The sequence below is a fragment of the Telopea speciosissima genome, chromosome 5 (assembly GCF_018873765.1).
Source record: "Telopea speciosissima isolate NSW1024214 ecotype Mountain lineage chromosome 5, Tspe_v1, whole genome shotgun sequence".
Lineage (NCBI taxonomy): Eukaryota > Viridiplantae > Streptophyta > Magnoliopsida > Proteales > Proteaceae > Telopea > Telopea speciosissima.
In genome coordinates this window covers 4,237,894-4,260,805 of record NC_057920.1, presented here as the reverse complement: position 1 = coordinate 4,260,805, position 22,912 = coordinate 4,237,894, and the positions used below count along the sequence as shown (strand labels likewise).

Sequence of the window (22,912 nt, the reverse complement as noted above, 5' to 3'; positions counted from 1 at the left end):
TTTATAGTTGAAATAAATAATATTTAAACTGAATAATGATTACCTAGTCACATTTTATGCCCTTAGGCTTCCTAAATTTTACATGTAATGTTATTTTTTTTTTGTATCTTAGAAATTAGAAACATGCAAATATACATAATATGAATAAAAGCTGCCATTATAGATAGACAAATCAATAGATAGATGCTCCAAATTTATGGAGATTCTCAAATTTGATACTAAGTAGTTTTGATTCTTCTCCATGCTCCAACTTAACTTCACAAGCGGTCACTAAGGTTGCAACTGGAGATTGGTATTGAAAGTGAGAGATCGATGAGCATGCACTTTGGGTGTAGAATAGTGTTCATCCATTAAGTCAGAATGGCTAGTTGGCTACCAATGCAGATCGCTTACCTGCATTCCTGTGACAGATTTTAGGACCCCCCAGATGATATGCTTCTTAACCCGTGAAAACAACCTTCTCCACGTGCCAGTGAAGTCAACACGGTGAAAAGTATCCATCAGTAATCTCAGATCACTCACAGCAAATCTTGATCCCTCATAAGTAACCAGTAATTCAACCTAGAAGATAGTCATGAAAAAAAAAGTCACTCCAAATATTCCACCTCAGAGTTCAATTTCAGATCCAGGCTGAAAAGATAAACCTGACTAATCTTGATGTTGTTAAACTCCATCATCTTCCGGGGTCGAGCTCTTTTCTCATCATTCGACTTTGAAATCTTTTTCTCTTCATTAGATGGGCGTCCAGATTTGACTTGCTTGGAGTCTTTTGACGAGATGCTTGAAGAGTGAACATGTAATACAAGCTCATTAGCCACAGACTCTGCCACATTCTCCTCCCATGTTTTGTCAAATGATGATGTGCGCCTGAGCTCTGGGGTTGAACCACATACAATATTTCCTTTTAAATTTTGCAACTTTGACATCTGCATGCAAGCACTGATATATTATTCTGGAAAATAATATAGAGGTGTATTATTGTATCCAAATAACCTTACAGTAGAAGTTCATTTACAGTGTCATTTGAGATCAATAAATCTTCAAAATTGTAACTAAATAGGGGCTTAACAAAGAAAATCGACAGGGGACCCTACATATCATCATAAGTGGTAAATATAATTTGGATGTAACATTTTCACCAAAATAAGTTCCTATATTGTTATACTTGATACTGGATGCTTACTTGCTGATTGAGTCAATCTAATGTACCCAAGGGATAGATATACTCATAAGAGTGGAGTCACATCGGCAATCTTCCAATATATTTACATTTTAGTCAAGCCCTTTCACCATAGATGTTTGGGATAATTCAAAAACATAAGATAAATCAGAACCTGATCCTCTAACCACTGGCATTTCCATCAGATGGTTTGATCATCTGATCAAATCAAATATCTGGTATCCAAGAACAGTTGAACAGGTATTCATTGGTTGGAGACCCCAAAGGCCCCCATGTGTATAACGTAAACAATCATTCCACTGATATAATGTCTTGACGGTCCATTCCAATGAGCAAATTTATGCATGATAAACCAGAGAAAAATTCATGAAAAAGAACAATTTTCCAATTTTCCATCAAATAAATGAATGGTACAAATTAAAAAATACAAGTGAAAAATACAAGTAAGACGAAACCAAATATTTAATGTAAAAACATTTTAAACATGAATAGATCACTATAGGACTATCCACACCATATTCTTTTCATTGAATCCATGGCTGTGAACAATACCCAAACTATTCCTCTCCCATGAACCTTAATTATTAATTATCTGAATACAAGATGTCTAGCGCATTTCCTTTCCAGGTCACTTCAATAATTCAAACAACAATTTAGTCCCATCTGCAAATTGCTCTTTAGTTAAAATATTAAATTGATAATTAAAGGCTTCTGGAAACTCACTTGGGAAGAATCAATAGAGCCAGAAGACTGATTAGCACCAGAAATAATTACAGATGTTGCAGAGGCCATCAATTTCGAGGGAACATCAGATTCTCTTGTCGAATGGCTGCTTGATATAGCTGGTTCATGGGAAGATGTGCCTTTTTTTACACGTTTTGAGCCAGCAGTGGTTGAAACCTTCCAAACTTCCTGCATGTTTCATAAGGTGACTCAGCCATTGCTGTAAGTTCTGCAGTTGAAGATAGTACATTCTATTATATTAATTATGAGAAATGTAGCTTGCCTGCCGCCGCTGTGAGTCTTGTTCTTCTTCTGGGAAAAGATAATCCCACATCATTCTGTACATTGTTTCTGTTAGATGTATCTTCAGTGGGTAGATCTCTACCTGCAGTATAAAAAAGATAAGATGATATTATATTGTGCAAGCAACAGTGAATTCATCAAATATGTTCACAAAATTCTAAATTTAAGGTGCAAGGGAAACTGCTTCATCCTACCAAAAAAGGATTTTTTTAGTAGTAGTAGAAAAAAAAAGGGGTGTTCTCAAGCTGATCTGGAAGCTTGTGGCTATGAAGAAAAGTATATGGATCGATTGGGTCTACTTGGGCCTCCTTTGCTTTGATTCTATTTGGAGTGTTCTTGCCATTTCTAATGCTTCTTGGGTCTGGCACAAGATTCTAAAGCATCGGCCTATTGCTCTTGGGGCTATTTCCAGCCAAATTAATGACGGTGCCTCCACCTTCCTCTGGCTTGATCATTGGCACCCTATGGGTGTCCTCCTTTACTCTGTTAGTGCTACAGCCATATATAGTTCGGGCCTCTCTAAGCAGTCTATGTTGCAGACATCATTAGTCAATGGCGATTCCAAACCCCCTCCCCCCCACCCCTTCCTCTCCCCTTCTATCAGCTGTGTGGAATGTCTTAACCTCCATTGGTAGAAGGCCTCAAGGTAGGGAATGTGATTTGGGATGTAGCTTTTTCAGGCCTCTTCATCCCTAAAGCGGTTTGGGACTTCATCTGATCTCATGACCCCCTTATCTCTTTGGCGCAAAGCTTGTTTCGTTCAAAAGCCATATCCCTCGACACAACTTTACTGTTCAGCGGACTCTCTCCAACTGCCTCCCTACAGTCTTTTTCTTATCCAACGCCAGATGCTGTCTTCTCTCCTTTGTTTTTTTTTTGGATGAATAACAAATTCATTACCAAGAAGAGAGAAGAAAACAACTTACAATGTCCTGACTTCACAAAAAAGGGAGTCAAGGTGCCAAAACAATGTATGGGGGACCCAAGCATCAACAATCAATCTATTTCTGGGAAAGTTGGTACAGTAGGAGGGGGAAGCTGAAAGCTTGGATCTGACATTAAAAATTATGGTGTCCCAAACATAGTTGTCATGGCGTCACCATGGCATCATGGCGCTGGAGAATTGTATATATCGATCAACGATATGAGGAATGTAAGCATATCGGCCGATATGGCCTCCATGGACGCCATACAACGAAATATGGACATATCGCCTGATTTGCTTGTTCAAGTACTTATTATTTTTTTTAAACCTTTTAAACTATATGCTTTTATTCTACTGTGTATTGGAGGTGTAACTTGAACATTACACATTAACCCCAAAAAAAAAAAAAAAAAAAAAAAAAAATTGTTATCAAATCTCTAATACGGTAATACCCTAAATCCCAAATCGAAGTTCTCAACACTCTATCTCTCACTCAACACTCAACAGACTGAACAGAGCATGACGGAAGTCATGGAACAACTTCGACTTCGACTCTAGTGAATCCGTGACTCCAGCCCTACTTTATCTGCTCTAGGCTTTGACTCCGGCAGGCAGCAAGTTCTCCACTTCTCCTAGCTCCGGCGACTTCTTTTGCAGGTAAGTAAATGTTTTTTTTTATTTGATTGTTCTTCTTCGACTTCTTCTTATTCTTCTCCTCCCATTCCTCCAAACAGAGAGAGAGAGGTCTTCTTCACCTCTGACGACTCTTCGTTTTTTTTTTTTTTCAAAAATACGAAACACAGGCACCACTCTCAGTCTCTCACAGTCGACACTCGACACACATGCAGAGAGAGACAGAGAGGGTTTTTTTTTTTTTCTTTTTTTTTTTTCTTCTTCTTGCCTTGCAGAGTTGCAGGCTTGCCTATGTTACATGGGTAGCTGCTCTTTACTTATCTTTTTTGTTGGATTAATAAAATTATTTGATAGGCTAATCCATGTTTTCATACTTTCATACTTTCATATACACTAATGGATATTACACTTTCATGAATTAAACCATAGAAGATTAGTAGTACACTTTCATGCTGATTTTTGATGTTATAAGGCATATATTATAGCATACTAAATGATATTAAAAATAGAGAAAATAAAAAATAAAACATGGTCGACATGATTGCCATGGCAACAGCATGGCGGGCGACATGTCGATATATCGACGTGACACCCCTCCACAGACTTGGATTGCCATGACAACGTGACAACCATGTTCCCAAATCTGCTGGAAGGTTCTTGACTTTGAAGTCCATCTTCAGAGATTGGGTTCCAGGCTTCCCAGCCAAATGTGGTAGATAGCAGTGCCAAATGCAAGCTTTCCCATAATGTCACAACTATTCTTCCCGGCAAAAGTCATGTCCACCCAAACCCATTCTCTGTCAAAAGGAAGGATCCGCCTCCTTCGGGGCCAGCATTTGGACAGCAGGTCATACCAAATAGAGGAGGAGAATGGGCAAGAGTGTTCCAACAGAGGCAACAAGTGGGAGATAAAGAGATTTGACGCTGATGAAGAAAAGCTTGCGTAGGAAGACATCTGGTAAACACTCTCCAAACTATGAAGCTGTGCCGGGGGACGTGTTTACTAAATAAGCTTGCTCCAGATTTTGGTCGATCCCTGACTTCTAACAAGATCCCAAGCAGACTTGGAACTGAAAAGACCGGAGGGGGAAGCAGTCCAAGTAACAAGGTCTCTAGAACCAGGAGGTCTGCGGGGGATGGAAGGGATAACATTCCTGATGGTCGTCAAAGAGGAGGGTGAGGGGGAGGGGGGCCTAACCATGCTCAATGATAATGTCAGAGACCTGGTCTAACCTGCTGTGACCAGCACTATAGATAGTCCTGTCTCCAACAAGATGGATCAGGATACCTTGAGGGTGCCAATCATCAAGCCAAAATCTCGTGGAAGCTCCGTCATCAATTTGGGTTTTGATAACCCCCAAGGTCACGTATCTGAACTGTAATATCTTCGTCTAGACCCAAGAGGCAATTGAGGGGGAGGGAGTGGCCTAGATAGTGCCCTTGTGAAGGACGCGGAAGTAAACCCAGTCAACCCAAACACTTTTCCTCTTGGCAGCCAAATTTCAAACCAGCTTGAGAATTCCTGCTATATTGACATCTTGAATTCATCTCAGACCAAGGCCTCCTTCATCTTTAGGGAGGCAAACAGAAGACCAGCTGATAGGGTGGAGATATCTCGAAGCATTGCTTACCTTCCAAATGAAGGCACTCATGAGAGACTCTGACTTTCTGATAATAGATTTAGGGAGACCAAAGATGCTAGACCTGTAGATGTAGGATGAATGAAGCACTGATCGAATGAGCACTAGGCAGCCCGGATAAGAGAGAAACATAGCCTTCCAGACTTGGAGCTCGGCTGGAGTTTCTTGCGAATGTCTCCCTTGATGTGGACCATCTCTTTTTTTTTTGGTGAAAAAAAAATTCATTACCAAAACCCTAGAAAGGGGAAAAGAGAGAGGGGGGGGGGGGGGAAGCTATACAAAACTCAAGCCCTGTTCCTGGGGTTATCAACAGGAGATCTATGGGGAATCATGTGGAGTTTGAGCTAACATCGAAGAAGATTTCGCTCTATCCAAATGTGAGATATAGCAGCCCCAAACACAAGCTTGCCGGCGGTACCACAGATTGTACTACCCGAAAAAACCCTACCCAACAAAGCCACTCCCTTGCGAATGGAAGGGGTCTCTTGCTACGGTGCCAAACAGAGGCTAAAGCTTTCTTCCAAATAGAGAGGGCTAAGGGGCAAGAGAAAAAAAGTTGGTTGATGGCCTACTTACCATTCCAACAAAGAACACAAGAGCGGGAGACAGGGATGTGGCGATGGAGGAGAAATGATTGGGTGGGGAGGCAAAGGCTAAGGGTTCTCCAAACGTTAAAGTTGTGACAGGGATGTGACCTTGTACCAGACAATATTGGACTAGGGGATGGGGGGGGGGGGGGGCATGGTGTTTGACAAAGTCCCAAGTTGAGGAAGAGCTAAGAACCCCTTTAGGGGAGGGAAGCCAAGTAACCTTTTCCGAGAGAGAAGGATTTAGGGGGGGGGGGGGGTGAGAAACGCATAGACCTGGGTGAGACAAGGGGGAAAGGGGAGGGGGGGTCCGGGGGAGAGGATTGTGGAGGAGCAGATTTAGGAATGCAAGAGGAATAAATTGATCGAGCACCAATGATATTGTAGAGGACTCCTAGGGGTGCCAAGGATCCAGCTAGAGGGATATAGAAGTCCCATCAACTTCATTGAGGAGGTAGTTGAAAGGGCCAAGGAGGAGGATTTTGCGCCAAACCCAGGAGGGTTCAGCGGGTTGGGGGACAGTCTAAATAGAGTCCCGCTTAAGGAGATAGGAGTAGAACCAATTAACCTAGATAGAATCATGCTTAGTGGAGATTTTATAGATTAGCTGGAGAATGCCAACAATATTATAATCACGGATTCTATGGATGCCAAGGCCTCCTTCAGATTTTGCGAGACAGATGGCAGCCCAGCTAATCGGGTGAAGAAATTTGAAAGATTACTTTCCTTTCCTTTCCATAGGAAGGAGTAGAAGAGGGATTCCATGGCAGTGATGGTGAATTTTGGAAGTCCATAAATTCCACACCAGTAAATGTATGAGGATTAAAGGACTGATCTGATCAGCTCAATCTTACCACCTTCCAAAGCTCGAGCCTTTTACGGAAAAGGTCCAACATAGGGGGGCATTGATGACTGGTCAACCTAGCAGGGATCAAAACGAAGACCAAGATACATCATAGGACGAGATCCAAGAGTGAATCCAGTAAGGCAGAGAAGGGTATCCTTGTCCATGTTAGAGGCCCCGGAGGGAAAATATGGGATTTCAGGAGATGAATTGGAGACCAGAGAGTCTCTCGAAGAGCTGTAAGGAGGACATAATGGCGGAGAAAGATGAGGGAGAAGCCTTGGAGAAGATCATAAGATCATTAGCAAAGGCGAGATGAGTAAGATTGAGGCCATTGCACTTTGGAATGGGGGAGATGAGGTGTTGGTCGGTTTTTGCTTGGATGCTTCTAGAGAGGACCTTAAAAGCATGGAAGAAGGGAAAAGGAGAGAGGGGGCAACCCTGGCAGATTCCAACTTTGTAAGGCAAGAAACCGACAGGGGAGCCATTGACAATAACCGAGAAGAAATGGGAGGCGATGCAATAGTGGATCTAGTGGACAAAAACAGGCGGGAAAGACAACTAGGTTAGGACATCACAAATGAAATCCCAACGTAGGGAGTCGAAGGCCTTGTGAATGTCAATTTTCATGAGGGCAGCAAGGCCGCAGGGGAGTGCGATTTGCGATCAAAACCCTATACAATTTTTGAGCAAAGGAGGACATTATTGGCAATGCTTCTGCTAGAAATGAAGGCCGATTGATTGGGACTGACAAGAGAGGGGACTAAGCTAGAGCCGATTTGTCAGGATTTTGACAATGAATTTGTAGAGGAGGTTGCAGAGGGAGCTTGGTCTAAAGTCGGTCAATGAAGGGACTCCCTCTTTCTTAGGAATGAGGCAAAGGAAGGTTTGGTTTATTCTAGAGAGTTGGCTGGGAATGAAGAAAAAATCTACGAATAGCTTTGACAAGGTCATCTTTAATGATGTCACAGCAGGATGAGACGAACCCCATACTAAATCTATCTGGATTAGGGGCCTTATTGGATTTATGGGAGAGGACCACTTTGAGGATTTCTTCCTCAGAGGGGATAGATTAGAGAGTCCAGGAGGGAGAGAGGGACAAATTTATTGATGAGGTCAGGAGGAAGGGGGGGATGAGAAATAGTAGATGGCTTTCTTTTTTATGTCAAGCCCTCTGATACGAGATTTTTAACGGAGGAAAATCTTCTTGGGAGGAGAGGGAGGAGAGCTCCAGAGAGAGTCATTTTTCCTCCTCAACCAACAAAGGGTTGAGCATGTCAGGTTAGAGTTGGGATTGGACAAGAGAGAAGCTGGTGCAGCAAGAGGCCACACGGGAAGAGATATTACCGAAGGAAGACGAACTCCAAGCTTTAAGAGCTTCTTTAGAGTTGAGAAGCTTTTTTGCGAAAGCGAGGAGAGGGAGGGAGAAGAAATGTACAAGTTTGTTCAAAGCTTCTCGAACAGTGGGGAGGCCAGAAATTTGAAAGGTTTAGCCCAAAGGAAGAGTAGGGTTGGATAAGGAGATGGCGAGGGCTATGGTAAGACATACCTGGAAGGAGGAAATTGGCATGGGAATTAGGAAAGAGAGAGAGCTAGGCCTCATTAATGAGGACGCGGTCTATTTTGCAGGCAATCTGATCCATGCCAACTCTCCTATTGTGCCAAGTAAGGGGGGATCCCAACCATCTCAGGTCCTCGATACCCAGATCTTCAATGCAATCATTGAAAGCATTGACAGAGAGGATGCCTAGGGAACAACCTCCAATTTTCTCATGGCCAAACCTAACGACATTGAAATCTCTACCCACAGCCCAAGGGAGTGAGCTGATACTGGATTTAAGGAGGGAGAGGTCAATAGCTCGATTAAAAGCATATACAATTAAGAGGGAGAGAGAAGTCGAGAAATGGGGAAAAGAGAGCTGAAGATGGAGGAGTTGGGGGGAGAAGGAGATAGAGATGCTGATTTTTAGAGGGTCCCATAAAATCCAGATGCGGGGTCCTAGCAAAGAGAGATCCGGTCAATAGCTTGACCATCTCTTTTTTGCTTGCCTCCTTTCCTCTTCTATTTGGAAAGGGGTCCAAGCAAAATGTTGGCCAAGAACTAGAAGGATCCTTCCTTTTTTAGAGAGAATGGATTTGGGTGGATATGACTTTCGCCGGTAAATCAATCTGTGAAAGTGCTACCTGAAGCATACGCGCAATGCTTGAAGATCAAGTCTTAACCAAGGTACTAAAACTCGGAACTCGACCCCAACTCGAACTTGGGAAAAACCGAGATCTCGGTCGAGTTGGTGCATTTTTTTTTGTTTCAACTCGAAACTTGGTTTCGGTGGGTTTAAGACCTAGTTTGGGTCTGGAACTTGGTACTCAGCCTATTTTAGGCCATTTAAGCACAATGGCACTATCAGATTTTGCAAAAACAAAAGTGGGAGACCAGGACAAACACTTACTTATACCAGACACTAGGACAGACACAAGACAAATACTTATTTGTATTTCATTTACTTAAGATATTATTCATAAATAAGCAGATACCCCCCTATTTGAATTCAATAAAAATAGTTAAAAAATAAAATTCCAAAAGGAAAAAAAATCAACCCCCCAGTTCAAGAACAAACACTGGATTTTCGACGATAGGTGCAATTTTCAACTTTCTAATGCTGGGGCTTTTCTCAAATCAAAAAATTCCATAAATCTTAATATGGTAAAACATTGCTAAAAACCAAAAGTGCGATAAAATATTCATTTGTTTTGACAAATAAAATGTCACAAGAGGTGGCGTGACTCATTTTTGTGTCACCAAATCTGTCGGCTCAATCATTAGTCGTCAGATCTCTATTCCAAAATGCACGTGACACAAGTGCCATTGGATCTTTGCGCAACTCATGACGAATTAACACTTAAAATCAACAACTGTTAGCCAATTAAATGGCATCCATATGTGGCGCACCATATTCCCGCATAGCACTGTAACCTTGGTTAGAACAGGATCCATTAGATTGGAATGCACATAAGCGATCCTGATCTGAACTTAAAGAATCTTTAATCATTAATTGGCATGCGCTTTTTAATTTGGAGATCCCATGCAGCACCTCTATGTTACATAAGCTGAACCCATCCAAGGATGTGACTCGTGCAAGAATAATTTGTGTCAGCCAGCAACACCTCAATCTCATTCATAAATTCAATTTGTCCCAATCGGACAGACATGGGTATTCTGGAAGTAAAGGATACTTTGCAAAATGAGTTCTCAGGGTTTTGATTCCTGAGAGCAACTTTTTAAGAGCATGAAAAGTTTTGTGTTGTATCATGTCGTACGTGTTTGATTTAAGACCCCAATCAGCGAGACACCTGACCCATCATGCACCAAGACTCTCTTGAGCACACGGCTGGGCATGCCAAGCTCGACTCCCTGGCTGGCTGTGTGCGTGCCCATGCATGCTGCTGACTCTCATGTGTGCACACCAGCAGCCTTGTACTCATGGCTTGGCTTGTGGTGCTTTTCTGTCTTGCTCAGCTGCCTTTTGTTGTGACATAGCCACATGACTGGCTCGCCCTCAGTGCTCCAAGAGGCATGATGTCAAGCCATATCCAGCCCATGGTGCTGCTTCAATGACACTTTGCTAAGAGATCATGTATGCCTTGAACACTTGAATCTGCCATCTTCTCTAGGACTCCAATATCAAGCCTAGTCATCTGCACCCATTACCTTGGTGCCATCTCATGTAAGCTGCCATGTCAGCATAACACTTTGACACCTCATTATGCCCATGCATATACTCAAATCAAGCCATACATACATCATGATTTGACCAACCCATATCATCCCATGACACTTAGGCTGGCTACTGTGCCATATTCAGCCACATGCAGGCTGCCATGTGGCATGCCATATGGAATTTTTTTAATGCCTCCACTTCTTTTCCTTATTTTTTTAAATGGGAAACGGATGCTATCTGGTCACGTGGCCCGTGTGGCTCCTGCGCCCATGGTTTAAAGTATCGGTACTATCGTATCGTATCGGCCGATACGTATCGGTATCGGTCGGTATCAATACGTCTCTTTTTTTTATATTAAATAGACTGTCTTGGATTGTATTGAAATGTATTGGCCGATACAACCGATATGATATGATACGACTGATACATATCGATACCATCAACACATCCGGTAAAGGGATCTGTGGGTGGTTTAATACGTATCGATATGTATCGATACATATCGACCGATACATCTCAATACATACCAATACACCGATACATACCGATACCATCGATACGTTCCACAAAAAGCCCTTTACACTCACAGACTGGATACAACTCCTGTTTTAACAGAAAAATGAAGTAAAACTCTCAGCCAAGAGTCTAAAATCTTGCATTTAATCTTGGTTTTTCACACTTTTGGACTAAAAAACCGAATCAAGGAGTGCTACAACATCATCCTTTGCATCATCCAATACTCTTAATGGCTATAGACGATTACAACATGTAAGAAACCTCATCTTTTATAATAATCTCAATTTAATACACTTGTTTGGTTATACATTATTCTCCATTTTAGTGTTTATGCATGATACTTGTTATATATTGTTTTTTTGTTCCAAAAGTGTATTTCTGTGTGTATCTTGACCATTTCTATGCGTATTTGTAGTGTTCAATACATATCTTCGATACGATACGATGCGCCTCTTAAAATCACCCACGATACAATACCCGATACTGATACTTTAAACCTTGCCTGTGCCTAGGCATAGAAACGCGCAAAGGTACCATGCTACCCCCATGGAAAGGTGGAATCTTGCCCAGAGCAATGCTTGTCTGTGCTCTCCCATTGGCCAGCGCACATGTGTATGCTTTAGAGGCCTAGGCAGCGACCTCTTTCCCTTTTTTTAAATATTGCCACCTTTCAAATTAAGCCTCAATATTTCATATTACTATGCCACCACTTTCACCATCATTCCACTAGCACCATAACTATGGAATTTTGCCACCTCACCCAAACATATAGACATCATCCAAATACAACCCCAAATTTGTCGCCATTGCCCAACAAGGTGTTATGATCCTTATTACAAGTCAACACTTTGTCAGTGCGGATGTAACCTTTTTTGAAACTGCACCATACTCTACCGCTGAGAATAGTCAGATGGATACTGATCTTCTTATTCCTCCATCTTCCTATACTCATTCCTCTTACTGACTCTTCCACTACTAGTTCTCCACCTAAGCAATTGGTTTACAAGCACTGTCCCAGGTTGACTTCAATGCCCCGGCTGATCCTTTGTTAATGCCCTCTACTTCATCGGAACCTCTGTCTGGGACCTTCCTCTCCTGACTTGCCAGTTGCGCTTCGAAAAGGTATTCTAACTTGTACTCAAAAAATCTAACATTGCTTATCTTGTTTCGTAATTTGTTACTGTGTTACACCTTTGTTACTGTGTTACATCTTCCACCTTTTATTTCATTACTTTGCTTTGTCTTTATCTACTGTGCTTGTGCCTACTAAGTACCAGGAAGCATTGTCGCATCTTGATTGGAAAAATGCTATAGATGTAGAAATGGATGCCTTGTTGGATTGTCAGACATGGTCTCTTACTAACTTACCCTAGGGAATGAGCTTGTGAGGTGTCGTTGGATGTACAATGTAAAGTACCTACCAAATGGTTCGGTTGGGCACCTGAAAGCTCGCTTGATTGCGAAAGGATACACTCAGATATATGGCATCGACTATTTTGAGACATTTTCTCCAGAGGCTGTCTTAACTTTGTTCGTGTTCTTATCTCCTTCGCTATTAATCTTAATTGGCCTCTGTTTCAGCTAGACATAAAAAATGATAAGTTCAGTAAAGGTATTGGTTGTTATGGTTTCACTCAGTACTTCTCCTATCACTCTGTATTTGTTCGCCGTCATGGTCAAGGTTGTCATTCTTGTTGTGTACGTTGAAGATATTATCATTTATGGTAATGACTCTTTTGGCATTGAAGATGTAAAGACATATCTACACCGACATTTTCAGATGAAGGACTTAGTTATGCTCAGATATATCTTGGGAATTGAAGTTTTTCATAGCAAAAAATTGTGTTAGTTTGTCTCAGAAGAAGTATGTGCTTGATCTTCTTTCTGAAACTGGCATGTTAAGTTATAAACCCGTTGATAACCCTTTAAATCCTAATCTGAAACCTGAGGCGTGTAGTGACAAAGATTTTATGGATAAACATCAGTACAAGAGGCTAGTTGGAAAGCTTATTTATCTGACTGTTACTCGTCCGGATATTTCTTTTGATGTTGGAGTTAATAGTCAATTTATGGAGAAATCCTAAGTAGACTCACTGGGATGCTGCTTGCCGCAGTTTGAGATATCTTAAAGATGCTCCCAGAAAAGGTCTTGTTTATTGGCGTTATGGTCATACTGATATTGTGGGTTACTCCGATGCTGACTGGGCTGGTGGTGCCAATGATCGCATGTCAACTACTGGATATTGCACACTTGTTGGTGGTGTAATCTTGTGACTTGGAATTAATTTGCATAAGTTGTGTCCCTTTTTGTGATTGCACTATTAAGTTTTCTGTATAAGCAATAGAGGTCTCGGTTAGTCACACTGTCTAACTGAGACTCCCATTCTCTCTCTCTCTTGCTTTCACCTCTTCTTCTCTTCTCTCCTTCTTTGCTGGTTTTCTAACCTTTGATATTCATTAGTTTTCATCCATATCAAACAACAAACAAATTCAATGCACCCATATATATTTGCCCATGATCAATATTTCCAAATTCCCATAAATGCTAAACTTGGTCCTAGACATTATATTACTGAATATTTTGTAATTTATATTTTGAGAATCATAGGTACATTGTTTTTCTCTGTTATCATAATGAAACAAGAATATCTGATACAAAAAGAAAATGAAATAAGAAAATCAATGACCTGGAAAAGTTCAAGAGAAGAGTTCCCATCCTTTGGAGCTCCTTGCTTTGCATCTACACGAAGCATTACATTTCTGAAGCCAAAGCAGAGGAAATGTGAGTTCTGAAAATCATTCTAGAGCATGTATTATGTAATCTTTCTGAATTCAAAATCATATCAAGCTATACAAGAATAAAAGAACTCTGCCATATTATAACTTTCTTAAAAATAGGCAAATCATACACCGTACATGATACAATATATATAGAAGAGTATATCATCTAAAGCTGCTGCATACATAAGATATGGCACGGATACATATCATACAAAGATTCATGCTTATTGAGAAAAATATTTTTCTTTGCCATGAGCCTATGAAATGGACAAGGACAGTTATAACATCTACTAGTTCTACATGCTCTTGAAGCAGGTCAACAAGCTTTGGATTTCTATGAGAATAAGCACTGCAACTAACAGTCCAAAAGAAAGAAGACACAGGGGCTACAACCTACCAGCATGTCTTTTGTCTAATTCTGTTTCAGGGTCCACGTTTCTAGTACAGTAGTACTCCTGTGCAGGTTGCATAGGGATCTGTTTAGCTAGGAGTTCTTTGGCCTTTAAAGTCGTGTGATAGAACATGTAATATAATTGGAGAAATTCTCACTCCCCAATACTCATCCTATATTTACTCAAACTCCCCTACCCCAAACTTTTTTTCTGATTTCCCAACAGCAAACTTCCACCTCCCTTTCTCCCCTGGTAATTCAAAATCCCTAAATTACCCCTGTTACTCTCCTCCCACCACTACCCATGGCCCCACCTCCATCCCCACCCCGCCCGCATCTCCATACCCCAATTCCCAACACCTGCCTCTTCCTGGCTACCCCATCCCTGCAACTACACATCAGAGTCATGACACTGGCATAAGGAAAGAGGCAAATAAAGGGGACCATACAACCATAGTTCAAAAACTCACCGAAATTTAGGTGATTTTCGACGAGGCCGAGATGAAATAATAAGCGAATTAAGGATTTGGAACTATTTTGGAGAAATTTTGGTCAATTCAGTTATCAACATTGTAGACAAAAATGCACTGTTTCGGCAAAATTTTGGTCATTTTGGTAAATTTTAGTCAAAGTGAAAAGGCCGAAACCCGAGTTTTCGAACCATGCATACAACCTGTTCAACAAAAGACCCCACTACTCCAACGACTTTGGCTAACTCTACAAGGCCAGACCCAAGGACTACATGCGGCCCCAAGACATGGACGTTACGGTGGGTGTCGCCAACATCAGCCAAGGAGCCATGAAGTGCCTTCTACAACACTAGATCCACCAATCTGGCAGGATGGTTGGCCTCCTACTCCTTGTACATCTTTGTCTTCCATTTGGAGTGCTTTGTCCAGCATTCCTAGGAGAAAGGTGGGAAGTGGCGATATTGTCTCTTAGTTTGCCTCATCTTCGGGCCTTTTTTTCCACTGGCTCTGCTTGGGATCTCATCAGGGTCTGTGGTTGCACCAAATCCTAGCAAATTGGTTTGCTTCAAGAACATTCTCTGCCATAGCTTTACTGTCTAGAGGGTTTTTAACCGCTGCCAGATCCCGGTTCGCCCCCCTGCCCCTACCTGCCTTTGTGGTCACACTGCTAAAGATGTCGACCACCTTTTCTTTGCATGCCCTTTTTCGTCAGTTGTTTGGTATGGTCTCTTAGCCAAGTGTTGGCCTTGGAGATGTACAATTCTTCCCTTCCACAGGGAATGGATTTGGGTCGACATGTCCTTTTGTGGGAAATCCTATTGACATATGGTGGGGAGATTAGCTTTTGGTGCTGCTATCTCTCATATTTGGCTTGACTATGATGAGCCATAAAAACTACCGCGAATCAGAGAGCAACACATGGCAGGCCCAAGGCCAAACAAAAGAACCCGATCGGACCGAATCTTGCATTGTCCAAGAAGGGTCGAACCGAACAGATAAAGAGGCACATGTGGCTGAGGGGTGAAGATGACCCGTATAGAGTCGGCTCAGACGAAGGGTCAGCTCATCTAGGGTCGGCTCAGACAAAGGGTCGGCTCAGGCGAAGGGTTGGACATCTACGCCAAGACTGAATGGTTGGATATCTCCACTGAACCATAAAACCAAAGTGATAACTATAACCCGAGCAAATCGCGGGGCCACGTGAGTGCATCCCGACATTCTCGGGATAAGGTGAGTCAGTCGGATCCGGCCATTATCCATCGACAGAATCGTATCACACCCATAGTTATCAAGGCGACGCCATGGCGTCCAGGCTCCTTGGTCGCCTTGGACGCCATGGCGGGCGCCTTGCCGCCATGGCTATGTCGCCTTATTTTTTTTACCCTCTAAAACGCCATGGTCATCTTCCCACCTTGATAACTATGATCACACTCAAATAAAGATTTTTACCAAATGAAGAGTCCTCTCCCAACTATAGCTCCAAAAGAGATCTCCTACCTAAAGCAGACTCCTTCTATACGAGGACTTTCCTTATAACCGCCCGGGATTGCCCTATAAATACCCAGGTATGAAACTTAAACGGGGCTCACTTTTCACTACATTGAACTGCTGCTAAAACGGAGACCTAACTTAGGCATCGGAGAGTCCTCGGCTGGACCCACACTGGATCTCCTTTGCTGACCTGGTTTTTTGCAGGCTCATCCATAAGCAAATTGGGCGAAGGTTTCCTGATGCAATAGACCGCAACTTGTGGAGGTGGACATCTAGATCTAGAACCTACCAACAAATCTGGAATTCCATTATGTTTGAAGTCAAATCTAAGATTTATGGGACCTTGGGTCACTGCGTTGACTCCACCAGAAATAGGTGTATTGTTAATGCCTGAGGCCTTCCCCCTTATATTTTGCAATCGCAAGCCTCTTCTCCTCCCCCTTTGTAATGTATGGGCTTGCTTCACTGTATATTCTCTTTTCTCCTCTTTCTCGATAATGAATTTATTATTCACCCAAAAAAAATGTGGTGGCAGTGGCTCAATGGATGAGATACGTGGATGGCAATGCCCACATGGCCACACCTATCGAAAAGATGAAGAGAAAGATGGACATACTACAAGCTGGTCAGGGCACGTTTATAGACAAGATCAGCCTTTGTAATCCCAACAAGACATCCCATCACATTCCGGGAACGAGAACCTGTAGCTTGTTATATTCAGTGTCAATGCCCAGGACAGCCACAAGAACTTCCTCCTAGGTAGGGTAATTCAGTTAAATCGATTAATTGTTTAAAATGAATTTCCAGATTTATAATTTTTGATTGCGATTGCCTGGACAGAATTTTTATAAAATATGTTTGGGAAATGGAAGGGAGAGAGAGGAACATGCTGCTGCAGATAGAGAGCCAGGAAAAGGAGCTAGCATTGAATTGATGGAATGATAGGAAACCTCTGTGGACGCTCTATTTTTGCAATTTCTGCTGCCCTTCTTCTTTATTGATAAGACTAATATTGCTGAATATTGAGCCAACACCCCCAGACATGTTGACAGGCAGTGGGAGGGGGATTCAATTTTCAATTTGATATGGTATCTAGCTTGGTTTTCTATTCCATTTTTTTATGGCAGTCAGGTTCTTCTCGGTGAGCAAAATGGTAAGCATCGAAGATGTGACAAGGGAGTTACAGGGATGGAGCAGGGAAGAGGAGAGGGCGAGGGTGGGGGCAGGGGGAGGTTGGAGAGTTGCAGGGATGGGTATTGGGGAAGAGGGGGGTGCGGGGATTTGCAGAGGGGGACCCAGGGTCAGGGGGATGGGAGATCAGGGGTGAAGGGAGGGTTGAAGGGAGGTAGGGAGGGAGGGAGATGTTAGAGTTCATGTAATAAGGGTACTTTGGGTACTGAGTTATTATATTTTATTGTGTTTTTTACCTTTTACCTTCCTAGGCTACCTTGTGCAAGCATGGAGGGCACCTATATAATTTCTCATCACATAAGCAAGTAAGTCAATATAGGGAGAGATCGATTCTCTCCCTAAGATGTGCACACTCTTTCTCCTCTTCTCTTCTCTCACCTTGATCCTTACACTACTTCCAACTGGAGATGTAGAGGGAGGGAGGGAGAAGCCGGTATCAGGGGAGGGAGGTGCTGGTGAGGGAGGGCAGCAGGAGGAGACAGGGGGAGGGGCAGGGGGTGGAGCCGGGAGGTGGGGTTGTGTGGGTGGTGGTGGGGCAGAGGGCAGAGGCAAGCTGCCGGAGCGGGGCTGCAGAAGGGAAGGGGGAGGGGACAAGGGTAATTTAGGGATTTTGAATTACGAGGAGAGAAAGAGAGGTGGAAGTTTGCTTTTCCGGGCGGAATCAGAAAATAAGTTTGGGGTAGGGGAATTTGAGTAAATATAGGTCAAGTATAGGAGAGAGAGAGAGAGAGAGAAATCATCCTAATAATCTAGGAAATTTTGGTCAGCAATGTTTCTAACTGTTTTTTTTTTTGGCTGAATTCATTACCAAGGAAAAGAATACAAAGGTCCCGAAGGGAAAAAAAAAATACATCAAAGAGCAATGCAAGACTAGGTCCTCAAGGAGGAGAGGGGGAAGCTTGCAATAAGAAGGGAGACAAGCCCCATGAGACAACTATATGCCTGTTCCTTGGGGAGTCTGTACAAGGGGAGGAGACAGAGGAGAGCTTGTTCCTAATGTCAAAAGAAATGGCATCCATAGTTGTCACGTCGTCACGGCGATCCAAGTCGGTGGAGGGGTGTCTAATCGATATATCGACATGTCGCCTACCATAGCGTTGCCATGGCGATCATGTCAACCATGTTTTATTTTTTATTTTCTCTACTTTTAATGTAATTTAGTATGCTATAATATATACCCTATAACAAAAAAATCAACAGTAAAGTATACTACTAATCTACTATGGTTTAATTCACGAAAATGTAATATTTATTAGTGTGTATGAATTATGAAAAATTTGCTGATGTGAATATGTGCTTGCTGCTGTTGGCGTTGCTTTACCAAACAAAATTTTTTTCTCTCCCTCTCTGTCTCTTTCTGTGTGTGTGAGTGGTGAACTACTGAGTACTGACTACTGACTTTAATAAATCCCTCCCCCCCATCTCTGTCTGTGTGTGTGACTGTGTGCAAGGGAAGAAGAAAGAAAACAGAGTGGCATTGCTGTAATCAAATAAAATCTTCAATGGCTCAAGCTGCTACAGCCTACAAGAGGAGGAAAACAGCGGCAATTTGAAGAACAGGGGATGGTTAAGAGAAACCAGAAAAGAAGAAGAGAGGGAATTGTAGTGAAGCCTGCAACTCTGCAAGGCAAGAAGAAAAACAAAGAAAAAAAAAACCCTCACTGTCAAGTGTCGACTCTCTCCCTCTCTGTCTCTCTCTGCATGTGTGTGGCGAGTGTCGACTGTGAGAGCAGAGACCTGTGTTACGTATAAAAAAAAAAAAGATAAGAGAAGTTGCTGGAAATGAAGAAGACAACTCTCTCTCTCTCTTTGTCTCTCGCTGGAGGACTGGGAGAAGAAGAATAAGAAGAAGAACTGAAGAAAAAGAAGAATTACCAAAGAAAAAAAAAACAATTACTTACCTGCTGGGAGAACTTGCCGGAGCCGACAAAGGAGAGACACTTTGAGTCGCTGGACTACTGGAGCCTGGAGGGGTTCGAAGTCTCGCACTCTCGCCGGTTTTTCTTCTAACGACTCTCTCCTTCTCTGTTGAGTGAGAGAGTCTTTTCGATTTTTCAATTTCCATTAGGGATTTAGGGTATAGGCAATGCATTAGTCAATTGTTTTTTTTTTGGTAATGTATTGCAGGAAGTTACACCTCCAATACACATTAAGATAAAAGCATTATTTTTTAAAAGGTTAAAAAAAAAAAAAATTATTAAAAACTAATGTTTTTACACTTGAACAAGAATATCGGCCGATATGGCCATATATCGTGGTATGGCGTCCATGTCGGCGCCATGGCGATGATATGGAGGCCATATCGGTCGGTATTCTTACATATACCATATCGACCAATGATATGTCCACTTTTCCATCGGTATGACACCATGACAACTATGATGGTATCCCAAATCTGTTGCAGAGATCTAGAGTTGGAGGACCATTTCTTGATATTACGCTCCATCCAAATCTGGTTGATGGTGGCACCGAAGGCAAGCTTTCCCACAATATCACAAATAGATGATCTGGCAAAGGACATGTCCACCAAAATCCATTCAAGCTGAAAGGGGAGAATCCTTTGGTTTCAAGGCCAACATTTGCTACGACCCCTTTCCAAATAGATGAGGAAAGAGGGAAAGCGAAAAAGAGGTGATAGGTATCTTCCATAGCATTCCAGCAAAGGCAGAAGGAGGGCGGAACAAAGATCTGACGATGAAGAAGAGACTGCGTTGGGAGGCAGTTGGAGAAGGCTCGCCAAACTGTGAAGCTATGGCGGGGAATGTGGTGCTTAAACCAAACAAGCTTGCGCCAGAGAGATAAGGAGCCATGAGACCGAATGAAATCCCTAGCCGCTTTGGAGCTAAAGAGGCCTGAGGAAAATCATTTGGCCCAAAACCCTTCAAATATTTTGACATGTGGTCTTCTTACCCGGATTTCCTTACAACTGTCCAAATTGCTTGGAATAAACTTGTTCATGCTTTCTCCACCCCCCTCATTGATTTGTTAGAAAGTTCTGCAATGTCAAAAGTGCTCTCAAAGCTTGGATTATCAACTCTTTTGGTAACATTTCCACTTCCCTTGCTGAATGTAGATCTAAGCTCACTGATATTCAGATCAGACTTCAAGTGGATACTTTCAACACTCAATTGGCTGAAGATGAGAAAAAATGGCTTTTGCTCTCTCCTCCTTGGTTGCTCAAGAAGAAAGATTTTTAAGGCAAAAGGCTTGGGTCAAACAACTCCAACTTGGAGATACCAACTCAGCATACTTCCACAGGACAATAAATAGAACGAACTACAACTCCATCCCATTACCCATTGCTCCTGATGGATCTCCTCTTTCCTCGGTTGAAGGCATTAGAGCAGTCCGGTACTTCAAGGAGTTATTCTGCCCCATCAACTCCCATCCCCGATGGGCTTATCAACAAGGTCATTCCCAGCCACCTCTGCCAATTCATGCAAGAGATCCCAAATGAAGATGACATCCCCAAGGCTATTCTCTCCCTCAAAGCTAACAGAGCCCCTGGTCCTGACTGGTTTAGCATGGGTTTCTTCTCCTCCTATTGGGACATCGCCAAAATAGATCTTATCAAGGCAATTCAAAGCTTCTTCTTTAATTTCGGTCAAATCAAAGGTATAAAACCAAACTTTTCTCTGTCTTATTCCTAAGAATGAGGATGCCTCTTCTATGTCAGATTTCAGGCCTATTTCTCTTTGCAACTCCTTGTACAAGTGTATTATCAAAGTTCTTACCAACAGGATAAAGCTGGTTGTGGATTCCCTTGTAAGCTCCAACCAATCAGCCTTTATCCAGGGCAGGGCAGGAACATTTCAGATAATATCCTCATCTGTAATGATTTAGTCCGTGGTTTTGAGAGGAAAGGTCATTCCCCTGCTGCCTTCATGAACATAGACATCCACAAAGCGTTTGATTCTTTGAGATAGGACTACATTGTCAATGTTTTGAACAATATGAGATTCCCCTCCGGTGTTTATTAATTGGATCTACCATTGCATCGCCACTCCTCAGCTATCAGTGCTTGTCAACGGCAGTCCTGCAGGCTTCTTCTCCTCATCAGAGGGAATCAGACAAGGCTGCCCCCTTTCTCCCTTCTTCTTTTTTTTTGGGAATATATTCATTACCAAAAGGGAAAGAAACAACAAGGGCCCCCCCCCAAGGGGGCAAGAGAAAGAAAATAATACTACATACAAGAGAGAACCTTTCTCCCCTTTTACTTACCCTTGCCTTGGAAGTTCTATCTAGAGAGATTCAAAGTAAGACAGATCAACACTTCATTTCTCCTATGCCCCAGTGTAGAAAGCTCAAGATCACTCACTTTGTGTTTGCAAATGACCTTATGATCTTCTCCAATAAAAAATTTATCTGTTGAGACTATTATGGATTGCCTAAACAAGTTTGAGGAATATTCTGGCCTCCAAATCAATCCCCAAAAATCCTAACTTTTTTTGGTGGGTCTCTCCGATGCTCAAAAAAGACTCTTTCAACCAAAGACCTCTTGCCAACTGGGTCATCTTCCAGTCAAATACCTAGGGCTGCCCCTATTGAACCCTAACACGATGCAAAAAAGTAAAGGAAAAATGCAAACACAATCACACAATCACACAATGCGCACAAGGATTTACGTGGTTCGGCAAGATTGTCTACATCCACAGTGAGATGAGATCTGTTTCACTATCAATGGAGAATAGGGTTACAGTCGCTCGTTCCTCACACCTCTCTCAGATTTTTAGTTACAGAGAAAGAACTCTTGGCTGACACAGCAGTCCACATCCACAGTGAGATGAGATCTGTTTCACTATCAATGGAGAATAGGGTTACAGTCGCTCGTTCCTCACACCTCTCTCAGATTTTTAGTTACAGAGAAAGAACTCTTGGCTGACACAGCAGTCCATCATCAGAAGTCAAGATACCAAAACCTCAACAGCCCCTTATTCCAACTAGGCTGACAGCTCATCATTGTACTCCAATTCTTGACCTCATGCGAAAGAGACTTCAATTATGAAAAGGTAAGCTCCGCTCATATGCTGGTCACTTGGAACTTATCAGATCGGTCCTTCAATCTTCATACATATAATGGTCTGGTATCTTTGGGCTGCCTCAAGCTACCATTAAGGATATTGACGCTCTTATGTGTTCTTTCCTTTGGAAAGGTAAAGAATCCTCCCGGTTCCTCCATCCAATCAGCTGGGTATTTGTTTGCCTTCCCAAATTAGAGGGAGATCTTGGATTGCGTAGAATTAAAGAGATCAATTCAGCAGACATTTTAAAATTGATTTGGAAGCTTGTTGACAAAAAGGATAATATATAGGTTGCTTGGATCAAATCTGGGCAGCTTAAGAATGAATCCATTTGGACGGCCCTCCCATGCTCGAATGTTTCCTGGGTGTGGAGAAAAATCCTTAAACACAAGCCCCTAGTCCTACAGGCTGTTATTTCCAAGATTGATGATGGTGTCTTTACTAAATTTTGGTTAGATCACTGGCATCACAGTTCGGGCAAGATCTCGGCAAGTTTC

The 22,912-nt window shown here is 42.3% G+C and overlaps 1 protein-coding gene across 2 annotated transcripts in view; it reads right to left on the bottom strand.

Annotated features, from left to right (window-relative positions):
* LOC122661159 (protein SABRE) overlaps positions 1 to 22,912 on the bottom strand; it is a 128,014-nt gene that overhangs the window by 3,472 nt on the left and 101,630 nt on the right. For both annotated transcript variants that reach the window (XM_043856489.1, XM_043856490.1), the window contains 5 exons: positions 13,758 to 13,830; positions 2,187 to 2,288; positions 1,904 to 2,092; positions 645 to 926; positions 394 to 561 (listed from right to left, as the gene is read on the bottom strand). In XM_043856489.1, the coding sequence (XP_043712424.1) occupies positions 394 to 561; positions 645 to 926; positions 1,904 to 2,092; positions 2,187 to 2,288; positions 13,758 to 13,830 (814 nt within the window). The remainder of the gene's footprint in view (positions 1 to 393; positions 562 to 644; positions 927 to 1,903; positions 2,093 to 2,186; positions 2,289 to 13,757; positions 13,831 to 22,912) is intronic.